Below are 22,243 nucleotides of genomic sequence, written 5' to 3' on the forward strand. Positions count from 1 at the left end.
TTTTTAAGAGAGATGGGGTGTCACCATATCGGCCAGGCTGGTCTCAAATTCCTGACCTCGTGATCCGCCCACCTCAGCCTCCCAGAGTGCTGGGATTACAGGGGTGAGCCACCGCACCTGGCCAGAAACCTCTCTGCTTTTGAAGACTTCTTTGACTGCTCCCAAACTCCTGACCTTTACTTATTCTGAATTCTGAATTCATACACAGAATATGCAGTTATATGTGGTCTATTTTGTCTCCCAGACTAAAAAGTTAAGCTCTGAGAAGACAAGGGCCGTTTCATCTACATTTTTCTTTTACTGTCTTAGCCATATGAGCCACGAGATAGAGGCAGTGGTATCCCCTGCAAGTCCTCCTGCAGTGTAAATAGTGTTTTTCCTGGTTATGTAGCTCAGGGCCTACTCTCTGGCCTTTAAAGAATACAATATTCTCTGTCAGCCACTTTATTCTGAAACAAATGCTTTTGTTGCTTAAAGTAGCCACACTGAATTCCAACAGCTGCAGCTAAGAACCCTGGGCAAACATGAAGAAATGTATTTGGAAAGAAAGGGATTTTAAAAGGTTCATTATTGGAGGACTTCTCGAAACAATTAATGTATCTCTAAGCAGATGAAAAGTGTGTCACAGAATCTTACGGGTCCTGTCTGACGATTACATCCATCCCAGAATGGTCATCTTTAAAGTGATTTAGGAAGAACCCTGGGCCTGGAACAAGCTGTCCCTGTCCATCCTACCCTCCTAAGCAGAACTGGCCCAGCCTCTCGGTTACCCCTGGGCATCTCTGTCATTCCCTAGTTCTCTGATGCTGGGCTGCCTAAAAGCATCCCCTGAAACAGATTCTCCTTCAAAACTACAAGGCAATAGGAAGGAAAGGCAGAGGGGGTTACATTTTTCTTTGACCTGTAAGCATATTTTAACTTGCTCCATCCTTCTTTTACGTCCAGTACAAAGTGAGTCCGTGTTTATTTTCGTGACTATCTAAACGCAAAACCTGATTGAAAGAAGTCCTATGACATTTTCATAAAACCCTGGGGAGCATAGGGGGGAATCCACATGATAATAACTCATTCACCAACTATTCCACCCTCCCCTCCTAAGATTATGTATTCCACATTTTCTTCTTAGAGATTGTCCTAAATGATTCCATTACATTTCAATAATTCACATTCATCTATCCACCATACTGAACGTCTCTTTTATTCACTCACTGAGAGGACAAATAGCATTAAAATATTATGCACTCTGGGGGCCAAGACATCTGACTCCTGGCTCCGCTACTTACTAGTTATGTGTACTTAAGCAAAGGGTAAATCTTTCTGAGCCTCCAACATCCCAAATCAGATTGGCAAGCAAAGTTTGCCCCATGGGGAAAGTTATTGGCAAACTGACAGAGAATTAAATCACCAAGCTGTCTAAGAAGAGGAAAGGCCATAGAAAACCTGCTGAAAGGCTGGTACTTCTGGGCTAACCCCTGGCAGCAAGGAGAGAGGTTAGAGGAGTTCATTACGTACGGGACTCCAATCTCAAAGATGTTGTTCTGGATCAACTGCTTCCCCAACATGATGATGCTGAGCTGAATGCAGAGCTCCATGAGACAGCCCCCTGGAGCACACTGCAGGGAGAAGATAAGGAAAGGACCGGTTAGAATAAAGGGGAGCTCTGAGAAGCAGGGGCGTGAATGAAGCCATGCTGTGCTGGAGATAAGAATGGGGCTGGGTTGGGGTGCCAGGCATGAAACACCAGTGGCTGTACTTGCCTCTTCCATGCGGTAACCATCGAATACATAGACGTAGCTTCCAGGCCTGCCCACAAACCTGAAATCAAACAGTGTGGGAAGAGTTAGGGGAAGAGAAAGCATGCAGGGTGGCTTGAGGACATGTCTTCTGAGGGGAATACCACCACGACTGTCCTTTTCGAAAGCACTGGTCAGGGTGAGTGCTAGATCACTCAGGGATAGGAGTGCACACCATTATCAACAAGTAATCCCCTATAACACCTGGGGCTCACTTCTTAACCCAGTCAAATGTCATAGGATAGGAATACGCTGGGCAGAAGATGAAGCTGGGCCTGGTGTGTGTGTGCGTGTGTGTGTGTGTGTGTGAGCCTAAACATGCAGTTTGGATTATCTCTAAGTGCACTGTCGTCACACCTTCTTCCCTAGCTAGTGTCAAGAACACAGCTCTGGTTGCAACTCCTTAGTAAGAGTTTCTGATTCCCAGGAAAGTGAGGGTGAGATGGACTAAAGTTGCAAACAGAGATTCCTGGGGTCAGAAAAGAAAAAATCTTGACTTCTTGCTGAAAATATTCAAAGGAATAAAAGAAGCTTGTCTCATTCCTCTTCTAAGTAGAGTCTATTTTATTGGGGGATAATAAGACTGTGCAGGTCAGGGAAGCAAAATGGTAAAAGCCCACCACGGAACCAGACAGACAATCAGAATAACCCTACTTACTTGCAGTGTCATCCCCGTGTTCACCTGTTGAAATCCTACTCATCCATTTAAGGCTCAGTGTAAGCCTTTCCTTTGCTGAAGTCTTCTTGTTGTCTCCATTCATAACTGTTCCCCCAACACTTTATACCTCTTATTATATCACTTACTGGATATAATCACTTACTGGAGATTACAGTGTGCTGTTGCTAAGACTATCTCTTCTGGTATAGCACAGCTCATCTAAGGGTCAGGATCCTTTTTTCTTGCCTAAAACGTCATATGCATGTAATTTGCTATTGCCACTAAATCTACATTGAAAGCACCAATGAAGTGTATACTTCTTAATATGGACAGTCTCTCTGCTTCCATAATTTCATGACAGCCAAGGGAAGAGGTCCTGAGAAGGGGGCTGTGGTTTGGATGACAAACACCTCTGTAAGAAACTATCAAGTGTGGATGATGACAGTTCATGCTATTAGTGCCTGCTTAATTAGCTTTTAGTTCTAGGGAAGCTTTCCTGATGTTATTGGTTGACGCCTATTGGGAAATTTCCTTGTAAGTAGCCAACTGGCTTGATCATCAAAAATATTTATCAAAGTGATTTTATATCCAGACTGATTGTAAAATAAAGAATTTCACTGGCCTTTGTCCCTGGTTCCTGCAGGAACATCTAAATCCTTGGAATTTCCCTTGATAGGAGCGTCTTTGTTATTCCTGGCAGACCCCTAGGACTACACCTAAATTTATGATAATGAGATTACTCAGGATGTGGGCAGGCCATGCCAGAAAGATCAATGTGATACTAGCAATGATTGATAGAATCACAAATGATTGATAGAATCACAATCCAGTGTGCCAGGAGGGTGACACATCCTGAGGACATGGAAGCTTCATGATTAAGAACCTCCTAAACCTAGCTCTATATGTCTCTTCCATTTGCTGATTTGGATTTACATCCCTCTACTACTATAAAACTTCAGTTGTAAGTATAACACATTTCTGAGTTCTTTGAGTCATTCTAGTGAATTATTGAATCTGATGGAGTAATGAGAGCTCTGGAATTACAGCCAGTGGGTCACAACTGCCAGTGGCCTGAGAATCCCAGAGCTTGCCACTGGTATCTGAAATGAGGGAAGTCTTGTGAGGGGCTGTGCCCTTAACCTATGAAATCTGTATTAACTACAGGTAGTTGGCATCAGAATTGCATTACAAGACCCAGGAGCCACTGGCTAGACATGCAATTCCCTCCTGCCTCATCCTCAAAGTTGAGAGACACAAATTCTTTCAAAACTCTCTCTTCAGGGACCACAGCCAAATCCCTGTAAAGTGCCAGGGTCATCAGAGTCTGAAGATGCTAATTCAAAATGATTGCCTGCTAAAATTCCTTCTCCATGGGAAGGCAGGTGAAAGTGGGGTGGAGAAGGGGCTTACGCTGAGTGGACAATAGGGACAGGCTGACCCTATTGTCCTGACAGTAGAGAACTCAGTCTTAGTGGCAAATTGCCTTTCTACACATGACACCATTATACTCACCTCCCCTTGAAAAAGGCCACATAGAAGATGGGGGAGTAGGCATTGACAAACTTGAGCAAGAAAGCTTTGAGGATCAGGCGCTCTTCGAAAGTCTGTTCTGTTTTCGGAACCTCTGTAAGAGAAGAGCGAGGCTGATGAGATTGGGGTGAGATTTCTCACCTCTCCAGAGTTTTGACCTAGACACGAGCTACTATCTCTCAGCTAACTCCTTCACAGCAAAAATCACGAGACCCATCTCTCAGGCACATTAGAACTGAAGTCATCTGGGAGGCCCCAGGTGGTCTGCCAGGTAATACGAAGTTACAGAAGGGTAAAAAATATAGGATCACCATTTTTCTCCGTCCACCTCCCTCCTCCTGTCTACTCAAGCAGTGGTTTCACACTGCCCTCCTCAGAGGGCCATGAGCATGCAGAGCTTGCAACCACCCCCTTTTCTGCACCAAGGGGAATTCAGTTTTCACCTGTGTCATTTCCACTTCCATGAGATTTTACTTGAACCAAGGTCCCTGGTCAAAAAGCTTATTAGCCACTGAACTAGAGTTACAAGGGTACCATGACTTGATTCCTCTTTCTCTCCTTCATTTCTAGCAGAAAAAATGCTGAATGAATTTGAGCATTAATTTGGATGAATGTAGGAAAGCATTCATCTGCATGTCCTGTGGGGAACCTAAGACATTTCCCGGTCATACACTCAAATGATGAAGGCTTGTTATAGACAAGATGAGTGAAACAAACAGCTTGAGCCTAAGGTCTCAGACTCGTAGGTCACGGGCCCAGGGTGTTCTATCAGGTCCAAGCAGAGGAGTCAGCTGGCATTCCCAGAAGGACTCAGAGACACTGAGCAGAAACCTCATAGGTGCCTTCAGAAGACTAGAGACACAAGAAGCTCCAGTGGACAACGGTTCAGGACCCTTAGGAGGGACTCCACAGACCATGACAAATAGCATGGCAAGGACAAGAGGTGACAGGGTGTTCTTAGTCCATTTGGGCTGCTATAACAAACTACCATAAACTGAGTGGTCATGAAAACCTGGCTTTACTTTTCACATTCTGGAGGCTTGGAAGTCTGAGATCAAGGTAGATTTGGTGTCTGGTAAGGGCCTGTCTTTTGGCTCATAGACAGCACCTTCTCACTGTCCTCTCATGGTCAAGGGGAAAGGCATCTCTCTCAGGCCTCTTATATAGGACTCTTTCCCATGTATGTGTGGTCTGCCCTCATGACCTCATCACCTCCCAAACACCACACCTCTTAATACCATCACCTTGGCGGTTAGAATTTCAACATAGAAATTTTGGGGAACACAAATATTAGGCTTATAGCACAGGGCCACAGTCTTCAGAGGTAGAAGAAAAGCACTAACACTACATCATATGGACCAAGAAGCACAGCCTGAAAGTGGGCTGAGCACAGATACATGATGACAGGGCCATGCCAGCTGAGGAGTTCTGTGTCCAGATGAGACTAGTGTATGGGCCCCCTAACTTGCCTGCTCCACAAATTCACATATAGCTTTTGTAGGAATCGCTGAAGAAATGGACAAAAAACCTTGTTTCTTCCATGGAATACCCTTCCCTCACCCATCTCCTTATGCAGAAATCCTTTATATCCTCTAATATCCAGGTGAGTTACTACCACACTCTCCAGATCAGACTGTACAACACTCTCCAGATCACACAGTACTGCATCCTCCAGACTACACGGTACCACAATCTCCCAATTCACACCATACCAAACTCTCCAGATCACACAGTGCCACACTCTCCAGATCACACCATAACACACTCTCCAGATCACACAGTACCGCATCCTCTAGACCACACAGTACCACACTCTCCAATTCACACCATACCAAACTCTCCAAATCACAGAGTGCCACTCTCCAGATCACACCATAGCACTCTCCAGATCACAGTGTACCACCTTCTCCAGATTACACCGTACCACACTCTCCAGATCACACTGTACCACACCCTCAAGATCACAATGTACCACACTCTCCAGACCACAGTGTACCAACCTCTCCAGATTACACCATACTGCACTCTCCAGATGACACCATACTGCACTCTCCAGATCACACTGTACCACACCCTCAAGATCACAATGTACCATACTCCCCAATTCACACCATACCAAACTCTCCAGATCACAGTGTACCACCCTCTCCAGATTACGTCGTACCGCACTCTCCAGATAACACTGTATCACAACCTCATGATCACACCATACCACACCTTCTGGATCACAGTATGCCATGCTCTCCAGATCACACTGTACCACACCCTCAAGATCACAATGTACCACACTCTCCAATTCACACCATACCAAACTCTCCAGATCACAGTGTACCACCCTCTCCAGATTACATCGTACTGCACTCTCCAGATAACACTGTATCACAACCTCAAGATCACAGTGTACCACACTCTCCGGATCACAGCGTGCCACACTCTCCAGATCACACAGTGCCACACTTTCTTTCCGGAAGCATTACTACATGCCTTCAGCAGGTAGTTATTTTTTTGTTTTCTTCCGTTATGCTTTATATGTCCCTGTGTTAACTACCCACACCCATGCCCTTTGAAAACTGACAATAGTCATTATCACTGATTCCTCAGTCCATGTGTTTGGATTCTCTCTAAGGCAAGGATTCAGGAGGAAGTAGTTTATTTGAGAGGGGCTCCCAGAAAGCTTTGTGAAGGAGTGGGATGGTGAGAACGAGGAGAGTGGAAACCTAAGATAAATGTGCTCATGAACAGGTTAATGCTGCATTAACTGGGGTTCAGTCCCACTGGAGACCTCCTAAGAAACTGTGTGAAGCACACCTCCAAATTTGCACACTGAAAGGGGAGACCAAACAGGAGCCCCTCCCTGCCTGAAGGTCACTTTTGGGGCTAACTCCCTGGCTCTTCCAGCCTGTCCTATGCACGGGTGAACCTGCTCCCACAATCAGAGAACACCCATAGACAGAGAGTGGCAGGAAGCCATTGGTGCAAAGAGTAACCATCTGAAGGTCACCTCCAGGGTGGGCCAATGGGAGGTGGGTGCTGCACAAAAGCGTCTGCTCCCAACCTCTGTGTATGACAGAAGGCATCATACACAGGTGTGCACTGTCATTATCTCACCTAATCCTCACCTCCCTGGGTGAGGGAGGTATTACATTTCACTTCTGTAGATGAAGGGAATTGAGGCCCAGAGAGGTTACAGCCTTGCTCAAGATCACACAGCAGATAAGTGACAGATGTAAGATGTGAACCCAGATCTGCCTGCCTCAAAAAAGCTAGTTTTTAACAACACCACTTTTTGCAATCAGAATGTTTGACCCATTATTGTTTTCATTAAACACTCTCTTTCACCTTCCCACCTTCCACTCCCAGTCTAACCTGATGCGCCTAAGAAATATTTGTACTTTGCAGGTCACATTCATCAAGCACCAGCTGTGTGTCAGGTGCCAGGCCAAAATGAATAAAGTTTTCCCCTTCCTTCAAGGAGCTTCACTGAGCAAGGTCTCTGTGGAGAGGCTTTTGCTCACTGCCAAGTCTCTCCCAGATTGACCTGTCAGCAGCAGACTATCATCTCCCGTCTCATGGCAGAAAGAGTCTTAGGGAAAGGCTGCATTGCCTTGTTCCAGTTTCCCACACAGCACAGTGAGCCCTTAATTCACTGCCAATCCTACAACACTGTCTTGAATATTAGGAGATGATGCCGCTGGCAGCGATGACTGCTCTTACTGGTGCATTACCAACAACCCTCTCACACTGCACAACTGCATGTGCAAAGATGGCCCTTTAGAGGAAGATCAAAACACCTAGGCCTCCCCTGAGTCTTGGAGAGCCTCTAATGTGTCAAGGCTTGAAGACCACCAATGTAGGGGTCTCTGTGTGGGGACTAAGCTGCCAGAGAAAACTCAATGGGATTGAGAACTGTAGTGAATAGGATTACTTTGCTGAGCATCTTCAACTGCGTAATGCATTGTTTAGGAAATACCATATTTGGTAAAAATGTTGTAAAAGATTTAATAAAAATATGGGTAGACACATACAGATTTTAATATTAAAAATTCATCTATAGCAAGGGTTATTGCAGGAAGAATAACTCTGGAGGACAAGAGCAGACCCCCAAGAGTCCTACTTGTGCGAGGCCTCCCCAGCCTCCTGGGTGAGATAGGGAGGCAGAGATTGGCCAGGGGCTCATCACACGCGTTCCCTCCTCCTGGATACACAGCTAGATGGGGGCAATATGAAGGAGCTGTGGACAGAGAGACATGAGTGGAGGTGGCGTGTGATGCTTCCAAGCCTGGGCTTCAATGTTTCCTGTGAGGTCCTCTGCTCTCTCTATCTCTCTTCCCTCATCTCCTGTGGAAAATGTCAATAGTACCACTGGAAAGAGGAAGCCCAGATTCCTGAATTGCCATGTGGAGGGCTGTCCTCCAAATGTCTGGCTTAACTACAACAGGAGCAAGAACTAAATGTTGGAGGCTTACAATATTTCTCCTGAATGTGCACCAACATTTAGATGTGCTGAAACTGAACTACTGCAGCTGGCGAGGGAAACTGGGACAGGCAGGTCCTGAGGTACCACTTGTAACTTTCCTAAATGAAGAGAAAGATTTGCCCCAACTCAAGGCCTTGTAAAGTATGGACAGCGTTTCTGAGCAGGCCCAGAGGTCACTGAGGGTGGCTAGAGCCAAAGTCCAAGGCCTATATGCCTGTTGAGCCAGTGTTCAGTTGTAGGTGAGGAGAAGTATGTTTCAGAGAAACAGTGTTTGAGTGTGACACTCTAATACCGTCTAGTATAAATCACTGGGAATTAATGCCAACATTATCCAAACAGCACATCCTCCAAAACTGAGCAAGTAAAACAACATTTTGGGGTTCTAAGAAAGACCTGCAGTAATTCAGAGAGGAAATTTCTAAGCTGTAGATACAGTAGTAAAACAGTATTAGTGGAGAATGGCAGCAGAGCCAGGGGACCCAACAGCATCTGTCATAGTCCGAGCTTGATCAGAGACCTATTAAAGAGACAGGCAGGGGTGAGACCCTAGGACCCACGGGCCCAGGGAAGGGACTTGAGAGTGGGAAAGCAAAGCGATACTTTGGCACTACTTTGCAAAGAGCATTGCCTGCTAGGGAATCTGGAGACAGCAGCGTAATTCTACAGGGGTTGAATTGGAATTCTACAGGAGTTGAATTGGAATTCTATAGGGGTTGAATTGGAATTCTACAGGAGTTGAATTGGAATTTTATAGCAGGAGTTGAATTGGAATTCTATAGCAGGAGTTGAATCAGAATTCTATAGCAGGAGTTGAATTGGAATTCTACAGCAGGAGTTGAATTGGAATTCTACAGGAGTTGAATTGGAATTCTATAGCAGGAGTTGAATTGGAATTCTATAGCAGGAGTTGAACTGGAATTCTATAGCAGGAGTTGAACTGGAATTCTATAGCAGGAGTTGAATTGGAATTCTATAGCAGGAGTTGAATTGGAATTCTATAGCAGGAGTTGAATTGGAATTCTATAGCAGGAGTTGAATTGGAATTCTATAGCAGGAGTTGAATTGGAATTCTATAGCAGGAGTTGAATTGGAATTCTACAGCAGGAGTTGAATTGGAATTCTACAGGAGTTGAACTAGAATTCTATAGGAGTAGGAAAAGCCTTCCATGATATTCCTCTGCTGGTAGAAGGCTTTGTGGTTTTCTCCTTCCGGTCCTGCCTGGGTGGGTATGGCCCCCTGAGATAAAAGACCTGGGTGATCCTGCACTGCTTCATCAAATAATCATCTGGGTAATGATTTGTGCTCACCATTTACAGCTAGCACTGCTGCTTCTGTCATTTCTTCTATAGTTAAGTATGTTAGCAAATGCCCAGTAAGATCTTAAGCTTCTTAGGCCTTTCCCCTCTCTGCCACCAAGAGGCCAGGTCCTCCCTGCCTGATTTGTGCATATCAGGTCCTCACCTGCCTGAATGTGCCACATCCCCATCTTCGGCCTGATTCTCATTCCCCTTAATACAGGAGACAACTCTGAGGCCCAGTGGAAGTGTCTGCCATTGAAAGGTCACTTTCGGTTTCGAGATCTCATCACTCTGCACCCTCATATGACTCTGAACCCTCACGCTCGCCGCACTCCCACTCTGGCCCCACCCCCGCATACAGTTTGGAGGGCTTTTCTCCATCAGCAAGGTCCCAGAGAGACATCTTCCAGGCAGACCCCAGCTATTGCCAGATGTGCTCTACTATGAACATGCATTGAATAAATAAATGAGTGAATGAATGACAGGAAAAATGTGTTCGGAAGAATGAAAAAAAAATTTGTCCCACATTAAAAATTCCCCTTCATATTCCAAGGAGGACAAATTCTAAGGAGGGACTTTTTTTCTGAGCAGATGACAGGTGTAACCATATGACAGGAGCAGCCAGAAGACTCAAACTCACCGACCTAACATAAGAGGCGGGGGTGCTGGAGTTGGAGGCAGGACCCAGAAGGGTGAGGGCCAGTGCGATGGGAGGGGAAGGGCAGAGAGGAAATGGACTGACAAGTGCGGGGAGGGCCCGCTGGGAATTTTCATTGAGTGCTGCTGTGAGGTTTGCAGCGTGACCTCTTCGTGTGCCTCTCCACATAATCTTCAATCATGATTCCTTGAAATTGTTCTGGATTCGCTCTTGGGGGACTGCTGAAGGACTGGGTTCTACTTCAAGATGAGCATGGGGAAGGAGCAGCGACTGATCTGGATAACAAATGAGAGAGATTAGGGAAACAGGCAGACACCGTGGAAGGCAGAGGAGGAGAAGAGGAAGAAGAAAGAGAAGGGAAGAGGGAAAAAGAAGGAGGAAGAGGGAGAAGGGATGAAAGGAAATGGAAGGAAGAAAGGGAGAACTTTCCAATAGGATGTTTTTCTTTTTCTTTTTCTTTTTTTCAATAGGAATTTGAGCCTCTGTCCAGTGTGCCTGAGGCATCCAATTTAACAATAACACAACCACATCTCATCTGTTTTAAATATTTTGGGGGCAAGAAAATTTAAGCCCACGTCACCTAAAAAAATAAGTAATCAGATCTGAGGGTCTGAAGATTTGGAAAACATATCTAGAAGGTGATCGGGATGAGATGTGGAGTGGCACGTGTCTTTAATTTTATTTTATCATCCCCTTTGAACTGTGTGTCCTCAGATCTCCCAGTCCCTATAGGAATTTCCTCCAAGTTCCCTGCAAAGAGGATCTAGTCATTTCAGAGGCCTTTCCTCCAACTGGAAATAAGTGATTCCCTTCCTCCATACTGATAAATCATAAGCCTGGCTATTATTTATGAGTTTTATTTCTAAAAAACAGCCTGTGCCTGTGCTTTAGGGCCATAAGCCACCATAAATAAGGAGCATTTCCAAGAAACGATCCAAATCCATGTGACAGGCCACAAAATCAGCTTGGCGCCCCAGCTTGGAGCAGCTCTGAGTCACAGTGTGTGCTTGGCCGAGACTTCTGGGAAAGGGGCCTCAGGCAAGCACCTCCCAGTGAGGTTTGAGGCAAGGAGGGATGCCACAGCCTGGAGCGCCACTTTGACTTTTGGATCCCTTTCACAAGCCAACACAGAGGGCCTCACCTGCCTAAGACAAAGACTACATGGCTAAAGAAATGGAGCAAGTGGGCAGGTGCAGTGGCTCATGCCTGTAATCCCAGCACTTTGGGAGGCTGAGGAGGGCAGATCACTTGAGGCCAAGAGTTTGAGACCAGCCTGGCAAACATGGCAAAACTCTGTCTCTACTACAAATACAAAAATTAGCTGGGCGTGGTGGCGTGCAGCTATAATCCTAGCTACTCGGGGGGCTGAGGCACAAAAATCGCTTGAACTCAGGAGGCAGAGGCTGCAGTGAGCTGAGATCGTGCCACTGCACTCCAGCCTGGACAACGATGCAAGGCTCTATCTAAAAAAAAAAAAAAAAAAAAAAAGGAAGAAAAGAAAGGAAGGAAAGAAAAGAAATGAAGAAATGCAAAGGAGCAAGTGTTCCCAGAGGCCAGGTGGGGTGGGGTGACATCTGAAGGTCAGGAAGGGCTGTCTGCATCTCAGGTCACTAGGCAGGATTCTTCATAAGACAGACTTCTGGATGGGTCTGAATGTCAACTCCATGAAAAAACGGTCCAGCCCTGGGCTTTGAACAACTCCAAATAAAGTACCTTTAGATTCCATGGCTATGGGGATACGATGGAGGGGAATCTAATGGAGAGAGGGTGAGGAGGTAGACAGGCAACCTCTCTATTATTCATGTGCCCCTAACATAGCACCTCCACCGGGAAGCACCCCAGGTTGATTAGAGGCCATATGAAAGTTTCACCTGCTTCCGACCTGTGGAGCAGGATCCCAACAAAGAGGGCAGACTCCACTTCCCGCCAGAAAGGACAATCGGGAATTTCTGTGCAGAGCCATTCCCACCATCAGCCCTTTTCTTTTAAGTGTTAATCCTCTGCTGCATCATGTCATGAAAAAATATGAGTACAAATGACTCAGCTGTAAACTGCCTTGGAAAACAATTAGTATGAAAGCCCAGCTTCATCCCAGGGGGCCAGCTCAGGACTGAAAGTCCCCAGAGCTCCATCCTAATCCTATGGAAACAGCACGGCCAGGAGGGGACGCCAGCTGCAGGCTCTGAATCTTGGAAAAGCAGCTCCTCCTGACTGGTGTCTTCGACAGCCCAGCTAGCAAATGCATAATGATGGCAGCAAAAAAGAACAAGAAGATGCCCAAGCAAAAGTGCCTGCTCTTCCCCTTACCTCTCCCTAAGGCAGGTCATGCCTTTGCAAACAGCAATGTTTGCTGACAGCACAACCATCTGGACTGCCCTTCATTTGGGAATGGGGGGCGGGTGGAGGGACTTTCTGCGTACCTGGTGTGATGCTGTTGCCTTGGTAGTGCCATGGGTAGGGTGGAAATCACCCTAGGAGAAGCCAGCCAGCTGGGTAATGAGGCAGCCAGCACATGACCTGAGGGAGCTGAAAGCGCCTGAACTGGGGATCCAGAGGGTGTGTCTGAGATACTCTTGCGGCCCTGGAGAGCATCCTAGCACAGGGTGCCTGTCCCTCAGAGTCAGGAAGGTAACTCTTGCCCCTATGCAAAGCAGCATGAGACCTACTGTGCTGGCTAGCAGCCTAGGCCAGCGTGACAGTGCCCCCGGCATATCTCCTTTTAAGAAAAAAGGGACCTAAACAGGAAGGGAGCACTGGAGAGAGAGAGAGAGAGAGAGAGAGAGAGAGACAGACAGACAGACAGACAGACAGACACACGGACAGACACACAGACAGATACGTATTCTGTTACAGGCCAATCATGAGAATCCTCCTATATCTAGCACCTACTATGTGCCAAGCACCACACAAGCACTTGACAGCTTCCCTAAGATTTTTCTCCCTGTGGCAAGGACAGGAGTGAGGCGAGAGCAGGAAGGTGTGCCCTGTCCCTGATCACAGACACCCCCAACACCCCTGCGTCATCTGGCAAATGCACACACTGGTCCAGAACCTGAGGGAGGAGGCATATCGTCAGTCCATCCTCAGCCCACCCCTCATGTCTTCCCAGAGGAAAACAACCCACAGGAAATTCTCCTACCTTTCCCACCATTATCTTTTCTCATTCGACAAATATCTATTGAGGATGATCATGTGCCAGGCATTGGGCACCAGGTGTGCAGTGGTGGACAATCCAATAAACTCCTGCCGTGTGGAGCTCCCAGTCTAGAAGGGTGAGGGAGACAACTGCAACCGTTTTAGAGAGCGGTGAGTGTTGAAGGAATATGTAGTGAAATGAGAAGCAGAAGGAAAGGGCGATGGGAAGGCTGTTTTGGTCACAGTGGTCAGGAAAGGCCTCTGAGGAGGTGACCTCTAAGCTGAGACCTGCAGGGTAAGGAGGAACCAGCCCCAGGGGCTGGGGAGAGCTCCAGGGGGAGGCATCAGCCTGGGTAAAGTCTTGATGGAGAGCCCCAAGACTGTGCAAGGAATTGGCCAGTCCACACAACACAGCCGGAGCATCCTGAGTCTGATGGAAGTACTGGGAGGGGGAATTGGAGAGGAAGATTGGAGAGTAAATGTGGGTCTCTGTGAGCCACAGGAAGTACAATGGGAAGCTGTTGTAGGTTTCTGAACAGGGGAAGGATGTGATGAAATTAAATTTTTAAAAAATCACAGAAAGTGAACTGTGTCGGGGGGAGTGCATCAGGGAGACAGAAGTGGAAGCAGACAGACAAATTGTGAGTGTGTTGTTGTCCAGGCACAAACCAGTCAATATGAGGATGAAACTTGTGAAGAGTGGTCAGATCTGGGATATGTTTGAAGGTAGAAAGAACAATACTTACCAGCAGACTGGATCCCAGGGGTGAGAGAGAGAGAGAGAGAAAGAGAGAGCCAGGATAGCACTTGGACTTTGAAGTGAGCATTTGGGTGGCTGGTGGTGCCATCTCCTGAGATGGGAAGAATCGGTGAAAGGCACCAGGTTTGGAGGAAAAATTAAGTGTTCAAAGTTGGACACATTAAATTCTTGGCCCCTGTGCTTCTCCTTGGCCCCTGTGATTCTGCTCCCCAAAACCCAAAACCCCCAAACCCCGGCTCATGACCCAAGGCCGTTAGAATATTGTATGAACCGAGAATCATCCTTTGAAGTACCCAGCCAGCTTGGAGGAGTCAGCACCTCAAGCAAATCCAAGCCTCAATGTCAAGGTTGGATTGGGTGATTTCCCCGGTCCTTCCTGCTTCTGGTCTTCTGTGCTCTACAATATGATTCACGAGGCTTTGATGGAAGAATAGAGGGGGACTCTGGGCTGGAAGTCAGAAGACCTTTCTGTCTAAGAGTCCCCAGATAAGGGAATTTATCTTTCTGAGCCTCAGTGTCCTAATTCATAAAATGGTACCTTCCTTCAACATTTGTTGGGAAATACAGCATGGAAAGCATCAAGCATGGTGTAAGGGCTCAAAGATTTGCGCTTATTATGATGGCACAGCAAGGCACTCCAGAGATTTGCACATTTGTTTCCACTTCTTAGTAAAAGAAGTGTTAGCAAGTTAGCTAAAAATCCCCTACAGAGCACTCTTAGAAAGTTGGGGAGTGCATTTTGGCATCAGTTGGGGTGGTGAGGTCCCTAGGAATCACTGAGGGCCAGGGAGGTGAAACAGGCAATCACAGGATCTGTTGCGTTTTGAAGATTGAAAGTGGCAAGCTGTGTGCTCCCAGGGTGGGTTCCCAGGGAGAGCAGGGGCCCTTGCTATGGGTCAGGGTGTCGGATGGCATCCTGGAGATGCGGGTGGAGGTAACATATGTGTCCTAGAAACAGGAAACCCTGACAGCTGCAGCCCCTTGACTGAGCCCACCCTAAAGGAGAAGAGTGTCCTCCCTGGAAGAGCCCATGCTGTCCAGGCCTGGAGTATGGAGGGGCCACCTCAGCTGCAGTCCAGCCTCTCCCATCAGAGGGGTGGGGCCGGTGTCCAGCAGCAATGTTCTGTAGGAGTGAGACCCAAGGAGCGAAGGGCAGGTTCTACCCAGGTATCTCCCTGTTTAACTTCGGATGTTGGCCTGACCCCTCTACCACCAAGGATTGCAGCAGGACACAATTCCCCTTGGATGGTTCAAAGGAAGTGACTCTAATGAAGCCCTTACTCACAGCAGTGAAGAGACGAGGAGAGGAAATGGCATGGCTGATGCCCAGGAAGAACCAAGAGAGAGAATTCATCCTGCAAGAGCTGCAGTTATGAAGACATGAATTTTCTCCAGAGATGTGGGAGGATCATGGAGAAGCAGAGGAAAACACCCCAATTCCCTAGTGAGGTGGAGAGGGGATCTGGGGAGAAAAGGTGCAAACAAAGGAGGAGCACCACAGCCCTTCCTTCTCTTCTGGATGCTTTAGTCCCTGGGCTCCTAGAAAATCCAAAGAGAAAGAGAGGAAGATATTGGACTTCTTGCTACCAGGAGAGATGAGTGCTGCAAGGACTTTGTAGGGAAATGAGAGATGTGTTCATGGTCACAGCTCATGTTTGGGAAGGAACTCTTACCAGTTATACTAAGTGTTCTAAACAGTAGAATTACTGACCATAGTCTTATATAACTGGTAGGGATGCTCCACATACTTGGGCTATAACCGTACTCACATCGTTTTATTAGTAGTCACAGCCTCCTGCCATCCTCTCTGTTTCCCAGACAACATTCAGAATAATCTAAGCCAACATCATGGAGGGAGCCCCCCAACAAGTATAGAATCCCCCCTGGCCACACTCTGGAAGGCTCTTTCTCCCCCACTGCCTGAGGCCACCCAGAGAGCCAGGAGCCCCAGAGAGCCAGGATCCTGGTGCAAAGCGGGAAGAGAATATAAGCCAACAGACCCAACTTTCAGGCCAGATTGCAAATGGCCAGCACTGTGGTGTCCCCGCAGCGAGGCATAGGCTCCATTCCCCTCTCCAGCCCACGCCGGCCAGGCCCTCCCATGTCCTGTGCTGGACTCTATCCCTGATCAGGCTCCACTGCAGAGAGCAGACCCCCCATCCCAGAGCACTGCATCCAATAAAGCCAACACTTTCACCCCGTGCTCCAAAAACAAACACTGTCCACATTTAGAAAATTAGATTCATATATGCTCAAAATATTCTTCTTTAAAGAATGCTTGGTGCCCGGCAGCTATTTGTATCTGTGATACTGATTTTTCCCCTGTCCTTTTCCTTTCCTCCTGCTCTTCTCTCCTCAGTAATAATATATTGTCTTTTGCTAGAGTAGCTTAGAATTGGAGGAAAACTTTAGACTCAAGACTTCCTGGTAGGGGCCAGGCACACTGGCTCACACCAGTAGTCCCAGCATTTTGGGAGGCTGAGGCAGGAGAATCACTTGAGCCCAGGAGTTCAAGACCAGACTGGGAAACAAAATGAGATCCCCTTCTCCACAAAAAGTTAAAAAAAAAATATTTACCCAGATGCCGTGGCACACACCAGTAGTCCCAGCTACTCAGGAGGCTGAGGTGGGAGGATCCCTTGAGCCCAGGAGTTCAAGGCTGTTGTGAGTTATGATCATGCCGCTGCACCCCAGTCTGGGCAACAGAGCGAGACCCTGTCTATTTTGGAAAACAGAGAGAGAGATTCCTGGTGGCCTTTCCAATTTAAAAAAAATTTATTTCTTTTTTAAAACTTATAAAGCTTGCAGGACCCCAAAGCCTGTGGAGCTCCTCTCTCTCTGTGCATGTGGGACAGGCGGCTGCACTCACAGCTTGCCTCCCTGCTGTCCTCCCTGCCTGGGGCATCTGACCCACACGGTTGTCCCCATCCCCAGAAATACTCGACCTCTTGTCATTCACATATGTGACCTCTTGTCATTCACTGCATTCTAAATCTTCTGGAGCCTTTGTGGTGTTTCCTGTTGCTCTCCCAATAAATTTAAACTTTTCTGGGGAACAAGGACAGCTACATATTAAAAGGCACTAGAGTGTCACGGTTTTAGCAAGGACAATGAGGCCAGACTCACCACTTATCAGTTCCATGACCTTGGGCCTCTAATTTTATGCTCTGTCTCTTCAGTCTTCCTGTCTCTAAAGGGGAGTATTAAGATTACCTACCCTGCTGGGGCTGTTTTAAGGATTAAACATACTGATATATGTAAAGTGCTTAGAACAATGTTTGGTACAGGGTAAGCAGTGTGTGTGTGTGTGCGTACGCACGTGCATGCATGTGTGTGTGCAAGTGTGTGCATGTGTGTGAGATATAGGGTAAGCAGGGTGTGCATCAACACACACTCATGCACACTACTAACTGTATGCTTCAGTCAAGTTTCTAAACCTCTTCAGCCTTCTCGTAAGTAAAATCAAAGAAATGACCCATTCCCAGTGTTACTGTCATAATGTGGGGCAAAGTATGCAAACCAGTATTGGTATGAGGTGGGCCCTCAATGGAACTCACGGCCTTTCCCCATCCCTCCTTTCACTCCCATCCCTGGCCCCGCTTCAGGAGCATCCGGGGCAGTGACGCTTCAGGAGCATCTGGGGCAGTGACGCTCAGGAGTGGGCTATCAACAATGTCTAAGCACCTCCCAAGCATTTTCATTAAAACCTTGACTTGACTAATACTCTTTTTTCAAGCAACTACAATGAGCCCAACCCTGTGACTTGGAGAGGTTGGACGGCAAGGGAGGGATGAAGTGCACCACCCCATACGCCAGCCAGCATTCCGCACAGAGTTTTGAAAGAAAAGACAAGAGGGAAAAGGAGGTAGCAAGCCAACAGCATTTTGAGTATTCAGCCTAGAAGCCTGCCATCAGCCGTGCCTCCTCCATCCTGCCTCCTATTTGAAGAATTCTCCAAAGCTAGAGTACAGACAGGCTGCCTTTCCAGGCCAAGCCTGACCACTGCCTATGTTGGTTAGGCTAAGATCCTATAGTTTTCCTGCTCCCAGGTGTAGGGCTCAAAGTCACAATACCCCCCTGGGTCCTGACCCGAGGAGGAAGCACACTTTGCACCAGTCAGCTCCATTGCTCTTTCTTCTTGCCTCCCGCCTTATCCTCCTACCATGCTGCAGCCCTGTCCTGTTTGCTGTTATGTCCAGAGGCCCAGTGACCTGCCCAGATTTTGCCTGCTTCCTCCCCTAGGACCTGGACCCTTTCTCTACAGCCACCACCTGTATCCCCTCCTGGAGTGAATGGATCACTGGGGACTAAGAGACTTTGTCCCACCCGTACACTGGAATCCTACCCCCGCAGCACTCAAACTCCAATACTGATGCTTGCTGACACTGGCAACACACTCTGTACACTGTGTCTTGGCCAGCCAGGCTCCCTCTAGGACACAGCTCCAAATGCATTCCCTAGAAAGCCCCCTTCCCACCACCCCAGGGTTCAGCTCAGTCCTGCCTCACCAGTGCTGTGTTGCCTCCAGATTCCAGCATGCCTTGCATCTAAGCTCCTGAGTATTGCTATGGCAGCCAGGGGGACAATCACTGTTTTTATCTGACACTGCTGCTAGTGGTAGATATCATTCTCAAGGAAATTAACAAATCTTGCCTTCTGTGATACATTTTTGCAGCAAGAATGGACCTCATTTAGGCCTGACACCTCAGCCTCTTGAGGGATGCTCCCAGGAAACTGGTCTTCCATTACTCAGCCCTGTGGGAAACACTTGGGGACTTATTGGGGTTATTGACACCAGCTGTTTGCACCTGGTGAGCAAAGCGCATACTCACAGCCTCCTCAACTATCAAGAGATCTGGGGCAGGAAGCCAAGCGGGTGTTAAACCCAGCGTGAGAATGGCAAAGGAAGTCTTAAGCCTGGCAGACTTCTCATTCCATTAGGTGGCATTATCCATAGCTTTATGTCCTTGTGGAGCCTGGGGGAACCCTGTAACCGTATCTCTGCCTGTGGGGATACTGCTGGGACCTACTTTGTGGGACCATCTCTGTTAGTGTGGGTATTCTTGGCCATTAAGGAAACTTCAAGTCTCCTGATACTCTTGGTGCCTCTTTCAGTCACTATCCCATTGTGTCAGCTTTGCATTGGCCTTATTCATCTCAATAAGATCACATCCTTCTGTAGGCAGACAAAAAAAAAAAAAAAAAAAAAAAGGAATACATAAATGCTCACTGTAGCCTCTACTGTGACTTAAAAGACACCTAGCCTATGGGCATTCCTTGAAAAATGTCTTTTTGCATGCATGAATGAAGAGAGAGATGTATTTCACCAATAACTGCATTGACAAAAATGTGCTAAGATCTGCCATGGGCCAGGCACTGTGCAGGAAACAAAAATAAACGAAAGACAGGGTCACTGTTCTCAAGAGCCTTGCAGCCTGGTTGGGAGCAAGTGACAGAGACTTTTCCTGCTTACAGAATGACCATGTACTTTCACACATTTTCCAAGTTCTTCATAATTAGGCTGATTCTAGCCAGTGATCTGTGAGCAGACGGGGTGAATGACGACACTTGGAGGCTGAAGCATTTAACAGCCCCAGTCAACTCTCCAGCTGTCTTTCCCTGACATGGTGTCCACAGCAGCCCCCATCAGTCTGGGTCCCTGAGCAATTGTGTGCAGCAGAGACCCCTGCCTGATCGCACTAGATACGTGGGCTGAGCAAGAACACAGATGACTTTATGTGATGCAACCAAGATATTGAGATGAATTTATTACCCCAGCAGAGCCTAGTCTATTCTAACACTGGGAACACACATATATGTGCGATGCGGTAAGATCGGACAGCACCTGATCAGCATCCAATGAATAGTGTGGATAAGAGTCTCCAAGCTTAGCCTTAGTCTGCAGGCTTTGCCTTTACTGTTCCATCTTCCTAAGAGTTCTCCTTCTAGATCTTTTTGTGGGTTGCTCCCTCCTGCCATCCAGGTCTCAGCTATAAAGTTACCACCTTGAAAGACCTTTCCTGACCAACTCCCCCAGAGTGCACAGCCCCAGACCACTGTCTATCTCATCACACCTTCCTCACATTCTGTGGAATGGCCCTGCTTGCTGTCCATCTTTCCCTGGCCACAGTGAAAGCAAAATGAGAGCAGGGACCTTGTCACTTGTCTTTGCTGTGTTTCCAGAACTGTGCCTGGCACAGAGCAAGCACTCCATCAACAGCTGATGGATGAACCCAGAAACAGAGGGTGTGTGCCAGGGGAGTCTGGAAGTGGGAGGATGACCACTGACAGCTGAGAGGCCAGAAGAAGATTTACAAAGGAGGAGCCCTCGAGAAGCCCTTTGAAGGAGGGTCACTGAGGTCGTTTTGGCAGTCACAGCAGCATGAGCAAGGCCGGGGTGGGAAAACACAGGGAGGCTAGGGTGACCATGAGCTGAGTGGGTCAGTTGGGGTGGAGAAGCACAGTGGGAAGAAAGTAGCTGAAAGATTGAAATGCTAACCATAGGTGCTCTAGGACCAAGGGAAGCTGTCTGAGGATGCTGACTGGGAGCAATGTCCCCAAACCCACTGTTCGGGACAGGGTGGCTGGATGGGGATTTCCAAGCTGGAGGCCCATTGAAAGAGGCTGAGGACAATGGCATAGGCATTAGGCTGTGAAAACCATCCAGACAGAGGGGATGACCAGAGGACAGGAGGAATATGATGAAGGAAGGATCAGGAAATCTTTGCCCAAAAAAGTTCCCTGATACCCACTGCCACACAGTTGGGGGAGGAGAAGGAGCCAGGTCTAGAGCTCAAAGCTTCTTTCCACTGGATTCTCAAATTCAGCGGTCCCTCTCTGAGCCCTCTGGGGTACCCAGTCTAAGGTAGACAAAAGCAATGCCCCAGAACAATGCTCGCTGGGGTTCCTGATGGAGACCCAACACACCACTTCAGTACAGATGGTGAGAAACTGACATCAAAGTCACACAAAAGAGATTCACATTTTAGAGGTAGAATTTGAGTCTGAACCTTAGTGAAGTGAGGGTATAATACTTCCCTTGCTGGCCATGCAGTTTTTGTGAAGATGAAATGGAGTTACAAATTTTATTTTAAGTTTAAAAATACTTTATGAGTATCACTCTCAGAGAGAGCAAAATGTACTTGTTAGGATTTTATCTCCTTTCCAGGGCACAGACTTTCCTATGGAGTCCTGGACATTGATTTAACAGCCCAGGGTAGCCGCTTTGGTCTGGGCAAGGAGGGTGTGCCAGTAGAAACAGTGAACACAGCTCATGATGTGAAAGCTCTGTTACAGCCCATTTTATTTATGGTTTTAAACAGAAGAGTTAAGGCCCCGCCTTGCATATGGGAAATACTCACTGAATACTTATTAATGAGTTTTCTATTGTTGCCAACTCTGTCTTTCATCTTTACCACTATCTAGAGCAATGCAAGAAAAGTGAGATAATGTAACACAAATGAACAGGAAGAAGAAAGGTCTACATCACCATTGACTTCTTGTCCCTCTTTTCCCTACTTCCTGCTCACACCCTCAGCAATACCCTTTACACTGGATCTCCTACCTCTCCCTATTCTGTCACATCCTATTTCCCTGCTAAGTAATTTTGCAGACAGCTCCCGTCAGGCCATACTCTTAAAAAAAACTTCAGTGGTGCCAGATCAGGACCACATGGAGCGGGTAGGGGACATTTATTTCTACTCCTGATGTTTCCTCCACGCGGTGGGAGCATAATTAGTTGTAAAGCCTCAGCTTGTCTTCCCCCAGCTCAACCATTTCTCCTCTTGGGTAAGAGAAGGAGGAGTAGCTTATCTTACTGTTGAGTCTGGAAGAGGACGCTGGCATTCCTTGCCTAGCCTCTTTTTCTGCCCTTCCTTGGAGGGGAGCAAACGGCCTGCAGGAAGCAGGTGTTCTTCTATGCCTCTCCAAGTTC

At 47.3% G+C, this 22,243-nt stretch overlaps 1 protein-coding gene across 2 annotated transcripts in view; it reads right to left on the minus strand.

Moving 5' to 3' along the window:
* The window catches only part of ANO2 (anoctamin 2), a 388,517-nt gene that overhangs the window by 47,283 nt on the left and 318,991 nt on the right, over positions 1-22,243 (minus strand). For both annotated transcript variants that reach the window (XM_054526733.2, XM_054526736.2), the window contains exons 17-19: positions 3,964-4,075; positions 1,758-1,815; positions 1,513-1,613 (exon numbers count right to left, since the gene is read on the minus strand). In XM_054526733.2, the coding sequence (XP_054382708.1) occupies positions 1,513-1,613; positions 1,758-1,815; positions 3,964-4,075 (271 nt within the window). The remainder of the gene's footprint in view (positions 1-1,512; positions 1,614-1,757; positions 1,816-3,963; positions 4,076-22,243) is intronic.

Source organism: Pongo abelii, chromosome 10 (assembly GCF_028885655.2).
Source record: "Pongo abelii isolate AG06213 chromosome 10, NHGRI_mPonAbe1-v2.0_pri, whole genome shotgun sequence".
Classification (NCBI taxonomy): domain Eukaryota; kingdom Metazoa; phylum Chordata; class Mammalia; order Primates; family Hominidae; genus Pongo; species Pongo abelii.